This window comes from Scardinius erythrophthalmus (assembly GCF_964197995.2).
Source record: "Scardinius erythrophthalmus genome assembly, chromosome: 18".
NCBI classification, from domain to species: domain Eukaryota; kingdom Metazoa; phylum Chordata; class Actinopteri; order Cypriniformes; family Leuciscidae; genus Scardinius; species Scardinius erythrophthalmus.
The window spans coordinates 17,519,029-17,540,786 of NC_138238.1; the positions used below are offsets into that span (position 1 = coordinate 17,519,029).

Genomic DNA, 21,758 nt, shown 5'->3' on the forward strand with positions numbered 1-21,758 from the left:
TGGCACCACTGAAATCATCGTTTGGCATTGGCACGAGTGACCAAAGGTTTGGCTGTAACAGCCTGGCCATGACTCCTGACAAACAGTTTTGGTGGAAACAGGAGTCGAGGAGCGCATTTAGATCTTGAGTGAGTTGGGCAACTGTGGTTTTATGTTTTCTGGATACAATCTGGGTTAGTACCCAGGCATCCCTTTTAGACAGCTTCCTCTTGCGTCGACAGTTACTCCTGTGGGATGTGGTCCGTCCTTTGTGGTGGTATGCCGACATTACCCTGGATATCATAGCTCTCGATACACCACAATGACTTGCTGTCCTGGTCACAGATGAGCCAGCGAGACACGCACCAACAATTTGTCCTATTTTGAACTCTGATATGTCTCCCATTATGTTGTGTGGTTGCAGTATTTTATGTACAGCTGTGCTATTGCTCTACTGATTTTACATTCCATCAATAAGAGCAGAGTGTGAAGGTTGAATTAGTAAAGACTAGCCAGTGGCCACCAGGCAGCGCACAATATTCAGTGTCCAACCCCTCTATATCATGGTTTCCACAAAAATATTTAGCAGCACAACTGTTTTCAACATTGATAATGATGAGAAATGTTTCTTGAACACCAAATCGACATATTGGTAACACTTTATTTGGTTACACTTTATTTTAAGGTGTCATTGTTACAGTGTAATTATACATTTAAGTACGGAGTAATATTAAGCAACTACATGTACTTACTAAAGGGTTAGGGTAGGATTAGGTTTTGGTTGAGGGTCAGTTGCATGTAATTATGCATAATTTACTGTTATTACTATGGTAAGTACATGTAGCATATTTAACAAGGATACTGTAAAATAAAGTGTTACCCTTTATTGTAATGTGTGCTTGTTAGACGTTACATTATGTATTTACAATAGTAATAATTACATGTAACTAACCCTAAACTAAACCATAATCCTAACCTATAGTAAGTACATGTAGTTAATTAATATTACGTAGTACTAGTACTTAAATGTATAATTACACTGCAACTGGGACACGTTAAAAATAAAATGTAACCGCCATATTAGAATTATTTCTGAAGGATCATGTGACACTGAGGACCGGAAAATTCAGCGTTGCCATCACAGGAATATATGACTTTTTTTTTAAATATATTAAAATAGTGATTTTAAATTATAATAATATTTCACAATAGTATTTCTGGTCAAATAAATGCAAATAGCATAAAAACATTGTTTTTCAGAAACAGGAGGAGGTAGACATCTTTGGATAGGAGAGATTAGATTTCATTTGCCCATGGATAACATTGTAATGCTTTTCTAATACACATTGATGTCTTTCTTTTCTCTATTTCATAATCTGAATCTGAAAAGCATTATAAATCCTGAGTGAAACAAAACTAATGTGGTACCTGGTGGTTTATTGTCCAACCAACAGTGGCGCAAGTCAATCCGCTGTGTGGCGCACGGGGGCGCGCTGCGCGCTGCAGATGTGTCGCAGATTTAAAAAGTCACTGTACTCTTCTAGTACAAGGAAATGGAGCAGTGCAAAGAATAAAATACTGAATTGTAAACAAGACAGCGGAAGAGAGGGAACGTGTGCAGCCATTATAACTGTGCATGGGATTTGCACATCACATTTATTTGAACGTCAAGAAGGAAAAATACAAAGATACATTGACAGCTACTTCATTCTTTTTTAGAGGAATAACTTTACCAATGGAACTGTCGGCAATCGGCGAGCAAGTGTTCGCTGTGGAATCAATCATAAAGAAAAGACTTAGAAAGGTAAGTGACATGCGCGTGTAGCTGTGCGTTTGTTGACAGTTAAATCCGTGCCCGCTGCACACATACAACATGTTAAAGGGGCGAGGACTCACACACGTCTCCTTACAACAACGTGGAAGTGTGTGTGTGTGGTCTAATAACTTCGATGATGACGCATGTCGCACAGCACGCTTTTGGAATTGGGTGGTTATCCTATTCGTAGGCATGGAGACTACGCAGTTATATTTTCCGGTGGGATCTAATAACTAATGTTTATTGTAAAGTTTGGCCATTTTGATACAGAATATGAGATTTGTTTGATCTTAAAACAGCACGTGAGGTTATTGGTGCGAGCAGACGTAGCTCTCAATTACTTCAACTAATATTAAAATATGCGTTCAGCTTAAGATGACGCGCGTTAAATAACCGTTACTTTTATCCTCATATGTAAAATGTCAGGACTGTAGTAAAATAAAAAGGAGGAGCTGTTAGTTTATGGGTTGTCCCTTCATAATTCTTTATGACGCAAGCGTATAATTACGTAATCGCACACGTTCGAGACAAAAAAAAAAACAATCATTAGAAATGTGTAAAGAAACATTTTATTATTGATGTAATATTACCAGATATTTTAATATAATGAAAATATGAATTAAGAATTGATTTATATTTATTTATGTTTAAGGGTCATGTGGAGTATTTATTGAAGTGGAAGGGCTGGCCTCCAAAGTAAGTATTTTATTATTATTATTATTATTATTATTATTATTAATAATAGAATAAGCTTTATTTCTAAATGTCTTAAATTATCCTTTTTGTGTTCTTTTAATTTAGTTTTTACAATTTTTTATCTAGCAGCTGTGGTATTTATTTACGTCATGTCAATATGAATATGTGACCTTTTTTAATGTTTTTATAATTTCAAAGGTACAGCACATGGGAGCCAGAGGAGCACATCCTAGACCCTCGACTGGTTTTAGCATATGAGGAAAAGTGAGCAAATATAAAAATGAAAAATCCTTGTTCATTCTTTGACCACCACTAGTATCTGAATTCATCACACTGCATTTTCTGATTGCACACAGAGAACATAAAGACAGATCAGTGGGGTGGCGTAAAAGAGGGCCAAAACCGAAAAGACTCCTCGTGCAGGTAATGACCCCTAAAACATCTTTATTTCTGTGACTGTTTCCCTGCTTAACTGTCATTAAAGGCATGTCTATCCACAGAGGAACGCAATTTATGCAATGGATCTACGCAGCACACACAAAGATACAGAGAAATCTTCAGCGCATCTGCCGCTCTCGTTGACACGGTCGCTTGACCCAAGGTTCCAGTCCTCAGGGACTTGTATATATCGACGATTAGCCCACCACAAGAAAAAGAAGAAAACATCCAGAGAGACTTCTGAGGAAGAATGGGATAGAAGGGATGAAGATGATGATGATGATGATGATGATGATGATGATGATGATGAGGGGGTTATAGAGGAGGAAGAGGAGGAGGACACAAGACCAGAAGGAACTAAAACTGGCAGTAATACTTTAAACAGTAAGTATGCTAGCTGGCCAAAGGACAGACATAGGCAAGACTGCAGTGTTCTTTGTCAGCCTTATAGAAACAACTGTCCTAACATTTGTTCAGAACAGCAAGTAATCAGTTCTTTTTGAACAGATCATAAACTAGTAAGCAGGGGCATCATGCAACTATATATATTTTTAAATGACTTAAATTTTTGTTGAAGGGCACCAGTGGCAGTCTTGGCTCAATTGTTGCATTGACATAAACATACATATATGTCTTTGACGTTGTGTTTTGCGCCATTGCTTTGGCGAAGTATGTCAAACGAACAAAAAACTAAAGCAACGTATGACTTGATGCCCTTGTCAAATCGTAAATCGTGGCGGTTTAATTAATTAATATAGGATTTTGCGCTGCGTGTTTCTAAGCAAAGCGCGCACTTTGGTCACACTGTGCTTTAGCTTATCAGAACGGCTCAGTACACAGTGAATGTGGAATTAGGAACTCCATCTCTGCATGCACTGTGAGTTTGACTCGTATTTTGGAACAGTGGGCACTACTTGCGCATTATTTCATCATATTTGTAACATTCGACACATTTGTTTTCATTGAAACTGCTGGTTTTCGCCAAATAACAGGGTTTAACTCTTGCAAGTAAAATAAAAGTATTGTAATTTTCCTATTGTAAAGCAAAATACAATTTACATTTATTTTAAAATTTACAGTACAGTTATATTGCAACAATAGTAATATATTACTGTCATAGGATACTGCTTCTACCACCACTAATAATAATAATATAAAAGTATAATCATCATCATTATTATTATTTTTATATTTATTATTAATAGTAGAAGTACAAGTCAATGCAAATACTGAAAAATGAAGTGTGGAATGTTGGACACTTCATGCACTCAAATGTCGCAGCTTTCCTTACATAGCAGAGGGAAGAGGCAGTCAGACTCTGATGCTGGATGACAAAATTACCTTTTAAAATTCATATTCCGGTAGCTAAACAGCCACACAGGGGTTTAAAAGAATCTAAAACAGTATCTCTTACAATGCTAGATCATGATTCTTTAAAGGGGTGGTTGATCATGATTTCACTTTTCTAACTTTAGTTAGTGTGTAGTGTTGCTGTTTGAGCATAAACAACATCTGCAAAGTTACAACGCTCAAAGTTCAAAGCAAAGCAAGACATTTGCTTTTAACGAAATCGCTTTTTAAGGACTACAACAAACGGTGGTAGGGACTACACAGCATTCCTCCCGGGTTAGTGACCTCACCAACCCTAGAATTTACATAAACCCCGCCCCCAGGAATGATTTATAGATTATCATGACAGAATATGCTAATCAATGACTAGAAGATAACTACACATAAGCTACATAAATTCATCAACTAACCATTCAGAAATGTCCTGTTGCTTTTACATGTTGTCACTTCTTCTTGAGTCTCTCCATCATTGTCTGAATCCGGTTTGAACATAAAAGGTTTTCAGTGTATATCTGTGTGAGGTAAAAGGACACAAGCTGTTGAAGCTCCGCCCCCTGTGCTGGGAGCAGTAGCTCATTTGCATTTAAAGGAACAGACACAAAATGGTGCGTTTTTGCTCACCCTCAAAAAGTGACAATTTTAACATGCTATATAAAAATATCTTTGGGGTATTTTGAGCTAAAACTTCACATACACACTCTGGGGACATTTACATCTTGTGAAAAGGGCATTATACCACCCCTTTAACATTTATATCACATGAAGGTGTAAAATATATACAAATTCTATTCTGTGTTTCAGAGCATGTCAGGAGGGGAGCCTGGAATCCAACCACTGAATCAGAGGCAATGACAATATCTCCTTTATCTGAGGACTGGAGTCCAGTTATGGGCCCAGAGGAGGTAACTGTGACAGATATCACCATCAACTCACTGACTGTGACTTTTAGAGAGGCTTTGGTAGCAAGGGGGTTCTTCAGGAGTTGGGAGCTGGAGATCTGACATTACAGAGACTGAGGATGGTGTGAGCCATCAGAGGGGGAAAGGGAATCGGTACATCCATTTTTTTAAGGGTTTTTTTTTTGTTTTTTTTTTGCTTTGATTATGCGCTTGCACAACTTCCACCACTGTTTCAGACTACATTTATTTGCACTATTAGTTCTAATTAAGTTAAAACATTTCAGGATTGTGATTGCAATCAATCACAGTGACTGATTAAATGAATTACAATCCTGGTAGTATTATGAGATTTTGAAGTTGTACTGGCCATGAAACAAATCAAGCTAGTTTCTCTGATACTGATTTTGCCATGTTTTGTAGTTTACAGATTCAACTAGCCGAGATGAGCTTAATTTAGTCTGGTCTTGTACTTACATAAAATGATAATGCTGGTATAGAATAATTTGCACAACAAAATATTCTGAAAAGCCAATCTATCACAAATATGTCCATACATATACACATTAGATATATGTATATGTGATATACTTGGTAAACGCATATATATATCATTCTAATCTTGACCTTAAATTGCACGAGGTGTATGCAGTAAATAATTACTGAATTAGTAATTAGAATTAGTGGTCTCCCAATACTTAAAATGTGTAAAATACAACTTCTGAAAAGCATTTCAACACTGTGTGCCATCTTTGAGACTTAATAAACAATATTGTGGTGTGAAAAAGTTTTATTTGTCATTGCACAATGTTCTACTTTTAGTGTGCGTGTATGAAATAAAGTTGCATTTTTTTCCCAACACTATTGCTTGCTAATATCTCATCTATCTCAGTGTTTGTGCAATTTTTGACATGTTCCTTGGTCCTCTTGTGTATATTCTTGTCAAGTATGACTCTGCACCATCTTGCACAGTAGTCTACAATGTTAGATTTAACTTGACTGCTGTTAATCTTTGGTGTTATTTTAGTCTAAGATGATAACTGAGACCTGAAGACATTTTTCTATATTGAGGTGAATGTATATTTAGCCTCTATGAATGTCCATCTCTGGAAGCTCAACTGTTTCATATCTGACTTCATGTGACCTGTATACATTTGATAAACTGTCTGTGCCAAATGTTCGTGGTTGCTTTTTGCTATTCAGAGTATTTGCACTTTAAAATGGAAAACCTAGTATTATGATGTCATAAATAAAACTTTGGTGTTACTGTATCATCAATTACAAATGCTTTTTTTATATTTAATCATCAATGCGTGGTACTGTGGATTGATACATTTTGTTTCAAGCCATCTTGGTTTGACATTGCTTTAGCTCCACTTCTACAATGTAAGAATTACACCACACCAAAAGCCAATTATTTTTGAATGGTGCAAACATATTTTAATGTACAATTAAATAATTGGCAAAACGTCTGACCACCATAATAAATTTAAAAAAGAACAGCCAACCAACCAAACAAACAAACAGTAAAACTACTGAAATCAGAGCAACAGTTTTTGCTCCTCTCAGCAAGCACCAAAGTGTTAGCAAGAGAAAAGTGGTCAAAACTAGGATCCATAACTATTTGATTGGTTTTCCAGTCCGTTTTAGAAAAGAATAACAAAAATAAACTTACAGATCAAAGCAAATTGCCATGGTTTGTACAGTGAATCATAATCTGTATACTTCTATACGCACTCACAAGACATTTCCTCAAAATGCCATATTACTCATTATTCCCAAAGAGGGATGTATATGGTATAACAGCAGTGTCATGTTGCATCATCAATATCTTTGAAAAAGTGTAATTCAATATCAACTCTTGAATTAGCTTCAAGTTTTTTATTCTCAAAAATAAAATTAAATATATCTATATAACTATATTTATAAAACAAATATTGTTCTCCTCATTTTTATAAAATAAGTCTTAACGCCGTATTGCCTCTGTTGTGTAGTCATCCAGCACCCCTTTAACCAAGAGAAAACAATTCATTTATAGGTTATTGTCATATACCATCAAAAAGACCATCCACTTCCTTATCTAAAACTATTTGTCTCTTCCTTTCTGTATTTGTGCACAGGATGAAGATATGACAGACAGTGTTGGTTTAGTACACACTAATGAAATCCTTGTAACGAAGTACACATACAAAGGCGCATTGGTGCTTGTCTGATTTGAGCTCCATTTATGTATAAAAATCTCACAGGTTAAGTGTAAGCTGCCCATAGTTCTTCAGCTCAAAGCATCTTGAATCAAGAAGAAACATCTGTCCATTTACCTCCATTCACACATATATATATATATATATTTTTACAAAGACATTTCATTTTCAGTCATTTATTTTCAGTTCAGAATTTTCTTTATACATTAAGGAGATCATTTAAATCCCAAAGTTCAGGAACACTAGAGATGCGCGTGAAGAGTCAGAACAACAATTCCTTACTGGAGAGATGGGGAGAAAAAAAGAGGACTTTGAGTCGATGGAAGAGGATAGTTCAAGGTGATTATTTGCAAAATCCATAATCCCTTATCAGCATTTGGTCTTCTCAGTAGAGATCACTGCACTCTCCTACGCACACCTGTAGTGTCAATCAGGTTCCATTACTGAGGAGGAGGGCATAGTGAAAACATTCATGGGACAGGGTGTATGAGGGTGGGAAAACTGCGACATGCATAGGAGGACAGATATTTCCCATGCAACAAGCCATCAGAAAACACATTATCGTTTCCCAAACACTATCAAAACTTAATTTAAGCCCCAACCACCCCTGAAAAGCGCAAAGAAAATAAAAGTAAAAATAAAAAATAAGAATATAAATTCATCCATTTATAGTCAGGTTCTATCACTAACAAAAATATACTCTTCAAGAATTGTAGGAGATTCAAATAGCATATGCCATCAACTGTCCAAAACAAAAGAACAAGAAAATATCTATTATCCAACCAAAAGAGCTGAGTAATAAATAACAGTTATTACCAATGCCATCATAATCATTACATTTGTGAGAATAATTCTAATACTCTCCAAAACCGATGACATTTTTTGACTATTTAGAGGAAAAAGAAAACAAAATAGTCAATTTTGTTTACGCATTTTGCTTTTTAATTTCATGCCACTTTTAAAATCTTAAAAAATATCTATAAAAAAAGGCAGACTTCTTCACCCCAAAAATATTTCTGGTCATATACCAAGAGGAAATATTTCCCATCCCTTAACCCAAAACCCTTTGAACACAATTGGCAAAAAATATATTTATATATTTTTATATATTAACAGCAATAACTTACCATTCATTTAACTTAATTTGTTGACTTGCACATGTAGTATCTCCCATAGGAAGTTCAGTTCTTTTCAATTACATAAGAAAAATATTAAATAATAATAATAATAATAGTAATAATAATACTATCGATGACAGCCTTTGTAAATCCTAGATCTGCTACCAAACTCTGGCAATCAGGACAGTTCTTTGAGCTCTGCAACATTACATCAAATCTAACGAGTGATTCATGTTCGACCCCATATCTTGGTTATTTGTCATCATGTCATTTGTCCCTTGCCCATGCAAGGCTCCCATCCCACCTAGCTGTGAAAGCATGGCACTCTGGTCTGCTCCAAATGAGCCCTGGTCCATCGCATTAGCCTGTTGCTGCTGTTGGGATGTCAGCGGTTGTTGCTGTGGAGGGTGCACAGACGCCATGCCACTGTGATGCTGAGGATGGTGACCTGGGTGAGGCGACCCGGTCTGGGTCTGGGGCGAGATGTGATGAGGTGATGGCTGAGGCTGCAAGCGAGGAGATGGACTAGAGTTTGGCGGCTGTGACTGGGGCCGAGGTGACGGCTGGGGTGAGCGGACTTGGTTGCTAAGGGAATTAGGCAACTGCTGGCCCTGCAAATGGGGAGACTGGGACATCTGTTGCTGGGGCTGCTGAGGGCTCATGGGATTGTGTTGAGCAGGAGATCCTCCTCCTAGGTGTGACTGTTGCTGCTGAAGGAGCCGTTGCTGCAAAGCTTGCTGAAGCATGGCCGGAGGTTGTGAACCCATGGGAGCGGATTGCATCGGTTGCTGCTGGAGGGAACCACCGCCTCCAGGACCGCCATCAGGACCTTGAAGTCCTGCCATAGCACTCTGCTGCTGCTGCATCTGGAGTTGCTGATGCTGATGCTGCAGTCTCTGTTGCAAAGCAGCAGCAACCTGCTGATGGGACACAGACCCAGAGTAGTTTTGCTGGGTCCCAGGCTGGGTCCCTCCCTGCTGCTGTTGGAGACTGCCAGGCTGAGGTTGACCAGGCTGCTGTGGGGGCATTCCAGACTGGCCAAGATAACCCTGCTGCTGGGGTGGTTGAGGATGCTGAAACTGTGCATGGTTTGCCATATGTTGCTGTTGTTGTTGTTGCTGCTGCTGCTGCTGTTGCAGTTGTTGTTGCTGCTGCAGTTGTTGTTGCTGCTGCTGTTGCAGTTGTTGCTGCTGCAGTTGCCGCCTCATCATTTCTCTGAACTGGGGGGAGATGTTAGACATGTTGGCACCCTGATTGGGAATAACACCTTGTTGTTGTTGTTGCTGTTGTTGTTGCTGCTGCTGTTGCTGTTGCTGTTGTAACGCTGCCATTTGCTGTTGTTGCTGCAAATTTCCACTCATCATAGACCGCTGTTGAAGTTGCTGCTGCTGCTGCTGCTGAAGCTGATTCATTGGCATGCTATTTCCTTGTGCCATATGCATACTTCCTTGAACTGCCCCAGGATTTGCATTCATTTGCTGGCCATCGATAATTCCTGGACCTCCACCAGGTCCTCCTGGTACACCCACACCTCCTGCTCCAGGCCCTCCTCGACCAAGGTACCTAGGAACTCGTTGCCTGATAAAGGTTGCCATGAGCTGAGGGTTTGAACGTAGTATATTCAGGACTTGCTGTTGTTGATGGGGAGAGTTGGGTAACCTTAAGGTTTTTACGAGTTCCATTAAGGCAGCCTGAGAGTGACTTCCAGGGCCAGCACCTGCAAGTGCGGCCCCTCCTTGGCCACTCATCATACCCATTCGGCCTGAATGCCCTTGTTGCTGCTGTTGACCAACTGCCTGCTGTTGTTGAGGTGCAACCATTCCTTGCAGACCCATTTGGTTCATTATCCCAGGTCTCTGCTGAGGAGGCATGCCAGGACCAGTCCACGGCTGCTGTGGCGTCCCCTGAAGTTGGGGTGCTCCTTGCTGGGCCTGCTGCAACTGGACTTGAGGGAGCTGAGTCTGAGTTCCTGTCTGGTGCTGCTGCATGCCTGTTGTAATCATTCCCTGCTGCTGATCCATGTGAGTTCGTGCCACTGCTGCTTGTGTCTGGGATGGAATTCCCTGAGGTCCAACCATTGTAGCTGCAGGAAGGTTCATGCCCATCTGGCTTTGTGTCTGGGGACCCTGATGCAGGCCATGTGGAGGCATCATGCCAGGAGCTTGGTTTCTTTGCAGGATCTTTTGCTGAGCCATTTGCCGTTGTGTCTCTGCAACTCGTTGAATTTTCATGGCAATTTCAACTGCAGCAGGTGGAGGGCCAGGTTGCTGATGTTGCGGCAACACAGGCTGCCCTAGGCTCGACTGTTGCTGTTGAGGGAAGCCGCCTTGCACCATTCCTGGCTTTCCCATTGACTGAGAAAGTGGAGAGGAGCCTGGAGGTCTTTGCACATATGGAGGAAGGTTGTTGGCATGCTGGAGATGCTGAACTGATGTTTGCTGCTGCTGCTGCTGCTGCTGTGGGATCATGGGCTGTTGCGGGGAGTTCATCATCCCACCACTACCAGACATTTGCTGGTACTGATGGCCCATCCCTGCTAACTGCTGTTGCTGCTTTGATGGAACACCTCCAACCCCAGGTTGAGTTGCTGGAGGCTGGCATAGCTGAGTGGGCGTCTGTGGGGTAGGAGGCTGACTGCTTGGTGTTGGTGTGCTCGGACCAGTAGTACTACTGTTCCCAGGAGATGGCAGCCCACCATTGCCTCCAGGAAGCTGCTGGCCTGTCCTTTGCATGCTGGCCATTCTTCTACGCACCATCTGGGCCTGCTGTAGTCTGTGCTGGAGCTGTTGTTGTCGCAGTTTCTGCTTGATGTTGAGGCAGAATGGCACAGGACACTTGTTCTCTTGGCAGTGTTTTGCATGGTAACAACAGAGTGCGATGAGCTGCTTGCAAATAGGACAACCACCATTGGTTTTGCGCTTGCAGCCTTTGGTATGTTGAACTACACGTTTCATTTTCTGACAAGATGGAAGTGAGCAGTTGGCATTGCGGCACTGGCAAGCATGCACTAGAGACTGGATGCACCGCTGAATACTGAGACGCCGTGAGTCTCCAGGATTCTGCGTTGAGGAAGCAGCCTGACTGTTGCTTTCGTCGTCCAACCCTAAGCCCAGTTTCTCCATCTTGTGCTCGTGACCTTTTGTATTGTAGCAAGTGATGCAGAGATCAAAGTCCTGTGGAGAAGTTAGAAAAATCATTAAATGGCAAAGTTATTATTGTGTACTGTACAAAAGGACATCATTTACCAGCATTAAGTTCGACTGATTATTTATATAACTGCGGTGACCAGACACTGCTTTTCCTGGCACAAGTTTTGAGTAATTCAGGATAATGCAAAAAAATTCAGTCTGTCCTGAGAAAAACTGGTTATCTTCTCATGCCATATAAACTTTACACATACAACAAATAAAAATGGTATAAGATCACATCGTAGATTATTACTATCTCCCCACTCCTCCCATTCTATATTCCTCACCTCACACACAGTGCAATGGAAACGAGTTTCAACATGGTGCTTGCACACATTGCAGGTATACACAAAGCGGTCCTGGCTCTGGTTGTGCAGTTCAACCAGCATGCACATAGTGCTCCATTTTGAGCGCCGCATTGAAGAAAACTCCAGGTGTTTATCCCGTGCAAGTGTTAGGAAGGCATCACGACCATCCATCAAATCACACGCCATCAAAGGATCAGTGTCAACAATGGGCAGGAGAGCATTGGAATTGGGTGCTGCAATCAGCCGGATAACAAAGAACACCTTGAAGAAGAAAAAAATTGGATAAAAAAAAAATGTGTATGAAATATGAAATGTGAAAAAATATGAAACGCTAAATGTTTGACCATGTACCTTGATTAAACTAAATCATAGTGAAGGAAAAAAAAGGCATTAGTCTTCCTCATACCTCTTTGTGCTTTTCCATTGTGGCATAGAGTTTCTGTGAAAGGTCATTGGACACATTTGGCATCCCCGGCTTCTTTTTGTTGGCTCGGCTTAAACTGCTCTTGTTCTTGCTCGTCTTCTTGTTGTTCTTTTTCTTGGCATTTTTGCTGTCACCTTTTGTTGTCTGGAAAAACAGAGGAGTTTTGTTGTGTGAAAGGGTTGTGTGAAAAAGCACTTTTAGAAGGTAACAAAACCTGGGATGAGTAAGAGCTTAAAGACTAACATCAACACTCTCATTGGACGTGCTGTTCTCCTCCCTCTTCCTTTCCTCCTCTTCTTGCTCCAGTTCTTTTATACTCTCTTCAAGCACATTGGGCCAGAAATCACCCTCAAAATAGGGCAGTTCTTTGGCGCTGGTGAGACGATCCTCTGTTGCCTGTTTGAAGATGTCCTGTAAAAAATTTAAAAAAAAATTTTAAAAAAAATGTATACTGAAAATATACTGTATACTGAAAAAAAAATGGAAATATTTTACAAGAACACAATGTTTAAATTGTACCTTATAGTCATGCACGATGCGCTCTGCTACGGCTTTATCCAGCATCTTTTTATACCACTCCTGCAACCGCTTGGGCTTGGGTATCTTCTGGTCTGCAGGGTGACAGTGGAAGATGTAATCATCTCCTTCACTAGGAGGGCAAGCCCAGATGTGTCCTGTGGTAAACCTAAGAAAAACAAAATCCAAAAAGGTTTAATTCAAAATTTCACAAGGCAAAAATAGTGAACATCTATTAAAGTAAAAAATACTGCTGAAAAAGTAGGACAGGGGAGTATCATCTTACCCTTGTTTTCTGACATACTCCAGATATCCTATAAGAATCTCATGGTACACGCCTGTTCTCAGACAGCGTGGCTGAAAGAAGTGGACACTGTCCAGGTAGGATATGTAAACTCGTCTAGAGGATTGAGGATAAGAAAAAAAGTAAAAAAAAGTTTAGCAGGAAATAAAAACAGGCCCATCAAATAATAAGAAAAGCAATTACATATGACTGACCTTTGATTAGGGGGTGGACAATCTGAGCCATACTCTTGCACGTGCATCCCAAAAAAGCAGACATCAACACCATCAACATCCTCAAATGCAAATAAAGCTTTCGTTCTGTATGGGAAAGACTCTGACATCTCTCCACTATCCACAAACCTGTGAAAAGGAATCCAAGCAGACAAACAAGCAATGCTAAAAGTCTGCATGGGAGGTATATTACATTATAAATCAGACTAAACAAATGAGGCTTCACGGCAAGAATATAAATGACAAAATGTGTATTAAAGTAACTATTCTTGAAATGTCCACATGTATGTTGTTACATTTACAACATAAATGTGTTGTATTAAACCAGTGTCTGTTCTTAATCATCCTGTCTGACCTAGACTTCATGCCTGGCTTGACTTCCACCACTTTGTCCGAGACATGAACAACACGAACAGTAACTTCACCAGACTCTGGGTGATTATGTCGCTTCAGAAAGTCATTAACCCGTGTTTCCAAGTACATGCCTAGTTTGGTCTGTGGAAGCCCTGAAAAAAAAAAAGTTGTTTAAATGTCATTACTAGTTAGATTATCAGTGAGAAGAAAATACATGGAGAAGATTTGACAACTTCTACAATTTAATAAAACACTGAAATGGAACCACATACTTTTAGCAGCATATTTATTCTCTTTACGGGTCTTGTTAGACTTCTTTAGACAACCATCACATACAAAGCTAAACAAAGGAAAAGAGAAAAAGGTAGGAGACATGTTGGTGTTAGAAACGCCTTTCAAAATCCACAGTCAGTTGTATTCAATTTCAGTGCAGAAAACTCACCCTAATGGCCATATAGTGTCATGGTGCAAAACACAGATCTGATGCATCTTCCGACCACAATCCATACATTCCACAAATCTGCAGAGAGAAAAAAAACACACAAAAAACAGTATTAATCCTGATAATTTTGCTGAGATCACAAAACTTTAAATTAAAGGTTATATCGACTTACAGCTCAGGGTCGAGTGTGTCATTTTTCTTCTTTTCAAACTGATCCTTGTTGATCGATCTAGAAAAATATGCATATTGTAGCACAATTAAAACAAGATATGCAATATGAAAAGACTCAAAGGGTTCATTTATGGTCTTCAAAAAACCAGCTTCAAAATCTCAATAACAAGTTTGAGATTTATTGTTGTTGACTGAATTCATTTCCATTGAAGTTTTGTTACATTAACTCTAAGGCCCCCTTTACATGGCAATTCACAAACATTTTCGGTGTTCAGATCGCAATCGGGTGGCACTTTACTACATAATGCATTCTGAGTGCATTTACACCTGATTTTTATGTTTGGATGGATACATCCACATTCTGGGGTGGGCAAGGGACAGATTCTGGACACATTCAATGGATTAAATGCTTGTCCTTTTTACTTGTGTAGTTGAATGCAGAAAATAAGTTACTTTAAAAATTAAAATGATCTGTCATTGACAGAACATGATGTAAAATTTCCATTTTTATCAATCAGTAATATATTTTAACTCAAGGTAATTTTAAAGTGACATTGATATCACAACTTTTTTAAGCCTTACTAAAATTGACACATTTTTTTTAAACATTTGGTAAATAAAAGACAATTCTACAGAAACCTCTGATGTTATATGTAAGAATTGTTCTTTTATAAAGGATAAGTGCAGTAGGATCTCTATACAATCAAACGTAATATGGGTGGGGGGTCTTGATACTGCAAATACTAGACAGGCTAGACAAACTTGTTTTCTTGTTGTACAGCTGAAAAGAAAAGAAAAAAAAGATCATGCTGTAATAAAACTCTAATTAAATATGGTGTGAAAGAGGAGACACTTACGTTTGAGGTTGGGATGGGTCATCTCCCAAGGACACAGTCTCACCCTGGATCTCATTGAAACACTTTTCACAGAAGTGGTACCTGTCAGCAAGAAGCCCATATTTTGGTGAACTACACCATGCGCCAACACCACAGCCAATCACAGAGAGGCAACGAGGAGGTAGCCACCAATCAGTGCAGGACAAGGCAGGGCAGGCAGGCCAAAGGGGGAGCGCAGGACAGGGTCATCGCCAGAGGAGCCAATCATGATGCAGGATTTTTGAGCAGGGGTTTTGAGCAGGGAGGGGTTTAGGTGCAGATGATTGGTCAGATGAAAGCAGGCGATAGCGGACACAACAAATGGCAAAGTACAGGGGAGAGGAAAAGGGTTGACAAAGAAAAACATTAGACAAGACAGAAATGAATGGATAAGGAGGGAGACAATAACAGACAAGCAGAAAGCCAAAGCAAAGCACAGATTAGCATTTACATGTATAATGAGAAAACCATTATAGCAAAACTGGAGCAGAATCAGTTGCGAAGGGTGTTGTGACTTATGGACACATGAGCACATTAAACATGAACAAAAAGACCGTAGCCACAATGTCAAGCAAACAGGCATTTTAAAGGTGCTCTTTCAAAAGATAAGAATTACTCCTTTTATGTCATGGTTACACTGATCAGTGTCAAGTCGTACATATTGTAAAATTCATGAAAAAGTGGTCATATCATGAAATATAACTTTTTAACATATAATTTTTCTATGTACAATGAAGACACATTAACATATGACTAACCACATTTAGGTCAGCCAGCACAAACAGGCCTTTTCATTTAAAGGATCACAAAAAGAGTGAAAATGGGCATGTCAAAATGACTATTTTTGATTCAAGAAACTTTTGACAAATTATAAGTGGAGAAAAATAAAATTCCAATAATAATATTATTTGTTTATGAAAACATTTCTGGTTAAGGTTTGTATTTTGTGTGCCATGTATAGAACATTAATGTCCTTAGTCACATGCTTGTAAAGTGATAAACTGCACTACTTGTGGTTGTTTTCAGAGATGTAACAGATGTTTTATGCTACAATTGTGTAGCCTGTGTTACAAAACTTGCAACCTCTGTGGCACCAGTGCTATGTGCAAAAAAACAGCCCTGACGATCCCCTTAAAACATTTTAATGACTATATGTAGCAGAAAAGGAGCACACTTTAAAATGCCAGGTCTTTACACACACATAGCATTTTACAATGGCAAAGGACTGATTGGTGGAAAAGGTGGGATAAGAAGACACTCTTATCAACCGTGGTGCGAGTCAGTTCATTTTATGTGGCCAGGTACAGTGGAAAAACCGTTTCACATGCAAATGTTATAAATAATCATAACATGGGTCGTTTAGATATATATGCTTGCGTGTCCGTTGATGTTGGCCTCGGTCGTAAGTTCCTTACCTGTTCTGATAACTAAAGTAAGCAGCATCTCGTGGTATAGTGCATAGCTGCTTCCCATAGCAGCACAGAGTTTGGGGAGAAAACTCAAACTGTGAGAGAAAACAAAAAACATTTGGTGAACATGGTGAAAATGCAGAAAACACTGACAAATGACTTCAGGTCTTTCAAATCAAAATGTACTTGATCTGTGCTATGACACAAAAAAAAACATATTATGACAAACTCTTTGGATGAGAAAGCTAATTTGGTTAGCTCAACGGAAAGTATTGATTTCTAAAACAGGCATCATATTAGAAGGACAATTTAATGTGAGCAAACACTCTTGCACCCTCTGTTTTACCTTTCTCCCACAACAGTAGCCAAGGCTCTGCATGACCGGGTCGATCTCCTGCTCGAACACTTCCGCCAGCTTAGAGCAGTACTTGTAGACTCGTGATGTCTTGCGGTTATACAGCCAGGCGTTGTTAAACATGAGCCAGATGTCATCCACGTACTGCCACGGTTCTTGGTACTGGCCCGTGTCGAGCTTCCGTTTTATAGTAGACAAGTCCATAGGATTCTTCACAATGTCAAAATAGTCCTGTGATTTGCCAAAAGTGACAACGTTAAATATCAGTTCAGTAGAACTGTACATTTACATAAATGAGAGAATGACCTTAATACTTAGAAAATGTATTTGATATTCGAAAAATTATGAACATTCCCAAATTTATACACGATCGACGGAAAATATATATACACTACCATTCAAAAGTTTGGGAGGAAAGTATTAAAAGAAATTAATACTTTTATTCAGCAATGACACCTTAAACATTGATAATGTTACAAAACATTTCTATATAAAAAAGATGTTGTTATTTGGACTTTATATTCATCAAAGAATCCTGAAAACAATAAAAATCACAGTTTTCAAAAACATTAAGCTTCACAACTGTTTTAATCATTGATAATATAAGAAATATTTCTTGAACACCAAATCAGTATATTAGAATGATTTCAGAAGGATCATGTGGCACTGATGACTGGATTAAGGGCTGCTGAAAATTCATCAGAATGAATTACATTTGAAAATGGAAAACTAAATTAAAATTATAATAATGTCAGTGTTATAATAAATATTTTTTGATCAAACGAATGCAGCCTTGGTGAGCATAAGAGACCTTTAAAATATTTGTAAAATCTTTTGAATGGTAGTGTATATTAATAGTATGGTTATGTATGTTTAATCAAAAACAGCATTATATTAAGGTGGCTGAGCACCAGACAGCACACGTACTGGTATTCCCAGCACTAAAGGGTCCACAGGCTGGCGGAAGGGCAGAGACTCGGGGTCCTGGCGGTAAAGAGACTCCAGTGTGGGCATCAGGGCTTGCCTCAGCTCTTCAGGTTTAAAAACTGATGAAAAAACAAGATACACAGAATTATTACATCAATTCTTAAATTCTTTGACAAAAACACAACAGTGAATATTTAAGCTATTCAGTGTAATCCAGAGGTACCAAACCTGTGGCACACAAGAAAACACTAAAAAAAAAAATCTCAAAAAATGTCCCGTTTGACATTTCAGTCATTGGTGATGGCAGCAATTTAAGCACAAGCATCAAATTCATCTGTAGTCAAATAGACAGTAAAACGTATCCATTGATGTGTAAGATTCATTAAATATGTTGCATGGCTGTTAAATTGTTGCCTATTAAATTTTTATTCAATGGTATCATTATCAAAGAACCAGCAGTTGGTTTTGTACTGAAGCCAACCCTAGCAGCTAAAATACCCAAGTGGAGTCTGATCATACTTTTCTTTTTGTTAGGGACTCCAGAAGGTGAACTGTGGGTAACTGTGGACCCTGAACCCTCTTCCTCTTCTTTAAGCTCAGTCTTTATCTCTGGCTTTTTGTCCTCCCCAGCTGCAGTGGAAGATGTCTCCATTGGCACTCCATCACCCAATGGCTCCTCTTTCTTTATCTGATAAAAGAAAGCAGTCAATTCACATGGAATGATTTTAAGATCATCTACAAGGTCCAATGATTTTTTTCTACAATGCTTAAAATTTTTACTTGCTCTACCAAAAGAAATAATGTTGTTTTGACCATTGTAACACTGTATTCTAATAAATAAGCCACCAAAAATGTTAGATACTGGTGACATTTCACAATTCTCAATTGATTCCAATTTCGATACCCCAGAGAAAACTACTAGCCTAACTAATATAAAGTTCAAATATTATTGAACAACCCTCTACGGACACACTGAAGCTCGAGTCACCAATGGCTAGTTCATTTTTTATTTTACTCGCCAGACTTTTTACAAGGAATGCAACAATGCAAATGAAACAATTCTATATGAATATAACACAAAAAGTACAGTAAAGACAAGTAAACAGTCTGTAATGAAATAAGAACAAATAATCAAACTACAAGCAATAGCACAAACACAATAGAGCACAGATACAAAGTATTTTGTTGTTTGATTAACATTAAAAACACAGACAGAAGTAGGAATATTAGGCATAATGTACAGATCCAATTTACTGATGCTGTTACACATGCGTTGTCTTTCTCGACATTTACGTTCACTTAAGACAAAATTGTCCATTCAAGCACAAGAAGACGCGAAAGAGAACTCAATTCAGTAGTCGCGTGCAGTCAGACACGGCTTTCTGGATATCTGCTTCAAATGTGCGCACAAAACTTCTCTAACTGAGTTCTCTTTCGTGTCTTCTTGTGCTTGAATGTTTAATTTGGCAAGGCTTAATTTTTTTGCAAATGATAAACTTTCATGATGACGCACACTGGGCCAATCTGTGCAGTGACAGTTTCGTCAACTCCCGGCCATCGGGCAGTCCTTATTGTTGAGCCCTGCATTTAGATCTAGCGCGTCAATTCGCTTTACATGGCATGTGTAAAAGCCTCACTTTCTCTCACGTTGAGTGTGTGAGTAAGATAAATAGACAGAGGGCAATCTCTGCTAAGAAATAAAGCTCAGCAGGCAATGAAATTATATCGGCGCTAAACGGGTTTTTTTGCCTCTAACTCAATCACAGGTGAGTTAAATCGTACAATTTACAAGCCATTTGATAATTAAAGACATTTTTAATTTGCCTTATGTGAAATTTGGTCTTATATGCAAGTGATTTACTCACATTGTAGAGGGTTGTTAAAGACAAATGAGTATTCAGTAATAAAATAAAAACATATAAACCAATTACAAGCAACAGCTCAAATAAATACATCAGAACAAAGATACAAGTGAAATAAACCGTGCTTTAAGTTTTTCAGGTAAGTCTAACAATATTCAGGTACAGAAATTGAATAATCAAATGTAAAATAACATTACATAGTCTTCACAGTATAACTTAAATATAGATTAATCCTTGTTAAAGCTACAAATGTTGTTTAGTCAAGATCAGTGAGTGGTTTTCTCTTGTTTGATTAACATTAATGACAGACAGCAGCAGGAATATTAGGCATAATGTACAGATCCAATTTACTGATGCTGTTACACATGCGTTGTCTTTCTCAACATTTACGTTCACTTAAGACAGTGCTGTTACTTTAAGACCAAAATGCACGGATACAATATACTATTACACATGTGTTTTCTTTCTCATCTTTTTTTTTTTCTGTTCCGTTATTGTTGAGCCCTGTTACTAATAACAACATGTCTGACTGTCAGATAATCAACACCATTCAGACTTTAATTCTTATTTACTGAAAATACAACTTCTGGATCTTACCTCAGACTTTTCCTCAGATTTAATGTCTTCCTGCTTTCCAGTTCTTCCTCCCACCATGGCTTCTTCATCCTCATCCTCATCCTCATCCTCATCCTCCTCCTGCTTGACCTCCGCCTTGGGCTCAAAGGGGGTTGTGGAGTCTGAAGGACCCTGCTGAAATGATCCATCTGCACTGCTGACGGAGGCAGGGGTAGCAGCCTGGCCGTCCACTGGCAGAGAACCCTTATGAGACAACTGAAAAAAGAAAAGACAAAAACAGTCTAAAAGGTAATTAAGTGTATAGTTAAGTGTATAGTTATAGTTAGTTAAATATTAAGTGTAATTAAGGATCCAAAATCTAAGACCACAAGTGAAAATGCAATAGTCTAAATAAATATGATCAGCATTAATAAGAACATCTTTGAAACCTTTTAGATTTTTGAACCAATTTTTAAATTTACATGTAATTGGATTTGATCCTAAATTCCATGGATCTTATCCTGTCAAAAGTGAGGAACAAATTAGGATTTATAACAGGCAAAAAGTGACGTGAAAATGTTTTGCATACACCAACTGATGAGCATGTGTACAGACTTTGTGTGCTCATATATTTGAGTAATTAAAATAATCCAACTTTTATTAAAATGTAAAGATGATTAGACTATAACAATATGCATTATTATTATTCTATGAGTAAATTAACAACATATGTGTATATACATATACGTGGAGTTGATGCACGTTCACGTCGCTTTTGAATTGAAGATGAACTGCAATTTATAAAGCGGGATGTATTCTAGAATATTGTAATATTGAAATATGGATCATGCTTTATTAATCGCTCACAGTGCGTTCACATTTAGGACCATTCTACGTGTGCATTTATATTTTTGTTGTATACAGAGTAATAGTACTCACTGGAGTGCGGGGATGCTGGCTGGCATTTGGTGTGGAGCGGCCACTTTGAGAAGCAGCGGGAGGAGTTCCTCCTAATGTCTGCTGCTGTGGTTGCATGGCATTGTCAGAACTGCTGGACGGATGTAACTGCTGCTGACTGCCGGTCGGGGCTAACTGGGGTAGACCGGGTGTATGGGGCTGGGGTGTCTGAGAGCGCGGAGTGGGCGTGGGTGTACGGCTATGTGCTGGGGAAGGAGAATTCTGGTGGACGGGCGGGCAGTGGGGGAGGTTGATGGACTGTGTTGGGGTGGATGCTGGAGGAACCCCACTTATGCTGTTGGGACCCGAGGACCCGCTGCCTGCCCCTCCAGCAGACCCAGGCTGGGCTAAAGGACTGCCGACTGGTAAAGATGATAAAGTAGGCATTTGCCCCTGCTGTCAAAT

At 39.0% G+C, this 21,758-nt stretch overlaps 2 protein-coding genes across 6 annotated transcripts in view; one reads left to right on the plus strand and one right to left on the minus strand.

Annotated features, from left to right (window-relative positions):
* Positions 1-1,431: 1,431 nt before the first annotated feature.
* Positions 1,432-6,860, plus strand: cbx7b (chromobox homolog 7b). 2 transcript variants are annotated; one of them, XM_081393172.1, is made up of 6 exons: positions 1,432-1,783; positions 2,448-2,491; positions 2,690-2,755; positions 2,848-2,914; positions 2,992-3,313; positions 5,081-6,860. In XM_081393172.1, exons 1-6 carry the CDS (start codon positions 1,616-1,618, stop codon positions 5,278-5,280), a joined length of 867 nt encoding a protein of 288 aa, XP_081249298.1. In that variant the 5' UTR covers positions 1,432-1,615; the 3' UTR covers positions 5,281-6,860. The 2 variants fall into 2 exon arrangements, with proteins under 2 accessions (XP_081249298.1, XP_081249299.1); XM_081393173.1 differs by lacking the exon at positions 1,432-1,783 and adding an exon at positions 1,891-2,014 and having other exon boundaries at positions 5,081-6,451.
* A 1,449-nt stretch (positions 6,861-8,309) lies between these two features.
* The window catches only part of ep300a (EP300 lysine acetyltransferase a), a 31,964-nt gene continuing 18,515 nt past the window's right edge, over positions 8,310-21,758 (minus strand). For all 4 annotated transcript variants that reach the window (XM_081393170.1, XM_081393168.1, XM_081393171.1 and 1 more), the window contains exons 14-31: positions 21,336-21,749; positions 20,439-20,672; positions 18,499-18,667; positions 17,980-18,098; positions 17,044-17,283; positions 16,704-16,792; positions 15,271-15,351; positions 14,415-14,471; positions 14,243-14,320; positions 14,073-14,140; positions 13,802-13,952; positions 13,429-13,575; positions 13,217-13,330; positions 12,934-13,099; positions 12,658-12,825; positions 12,397-12,558; positions 11,970-12,251; positions 8,310-11,667 (exon numbers count right to left, since the gene is read on the minus strand). In XM_081393170.1, coding sequence (XP_081249296.1) covers positions 8,701-11,667; positions 11,970-12,251; positions 12,397-12,558; positions 12,658-12,825; positions 12,934-13,099; positions 13,217-13,330; positions 13,429-13,575; positions 13,802-13,952; positions 14,073-14,140; positions 14,243-14,320; positions 14,415-14,471; positions 15,271-15,351; positions 16,704-16,792; positions 17,044-17,283; positions 17,980-18,098; positions 18,499-18,667; positions 20,439-20,672; positions 21,336-21,749 — 5,706 coding nt within the window. In that variant the 3' untranslated portion in view covers positions 8,310-8,700. The remainder of the gene's footprint in view (positions 11,668-11,969; positions 12,252-12,396; positions 12,559-12,657; positions 12,826-12,933; positions 13,100-13,216; positions 13,331-13,428; positions 13,576-13,801; positions 13,953-14,072; positions 14,141-14,242; positions 14,321-14,414; positions 14,472-15,270; positions 15,352-16,703; positions 16,793-17,043; positions 17,284-17,979; positions 18,099-18,498; positions 18,668-20,438; positions 20,673-21,335; positions 21,750-21,758) is intronic.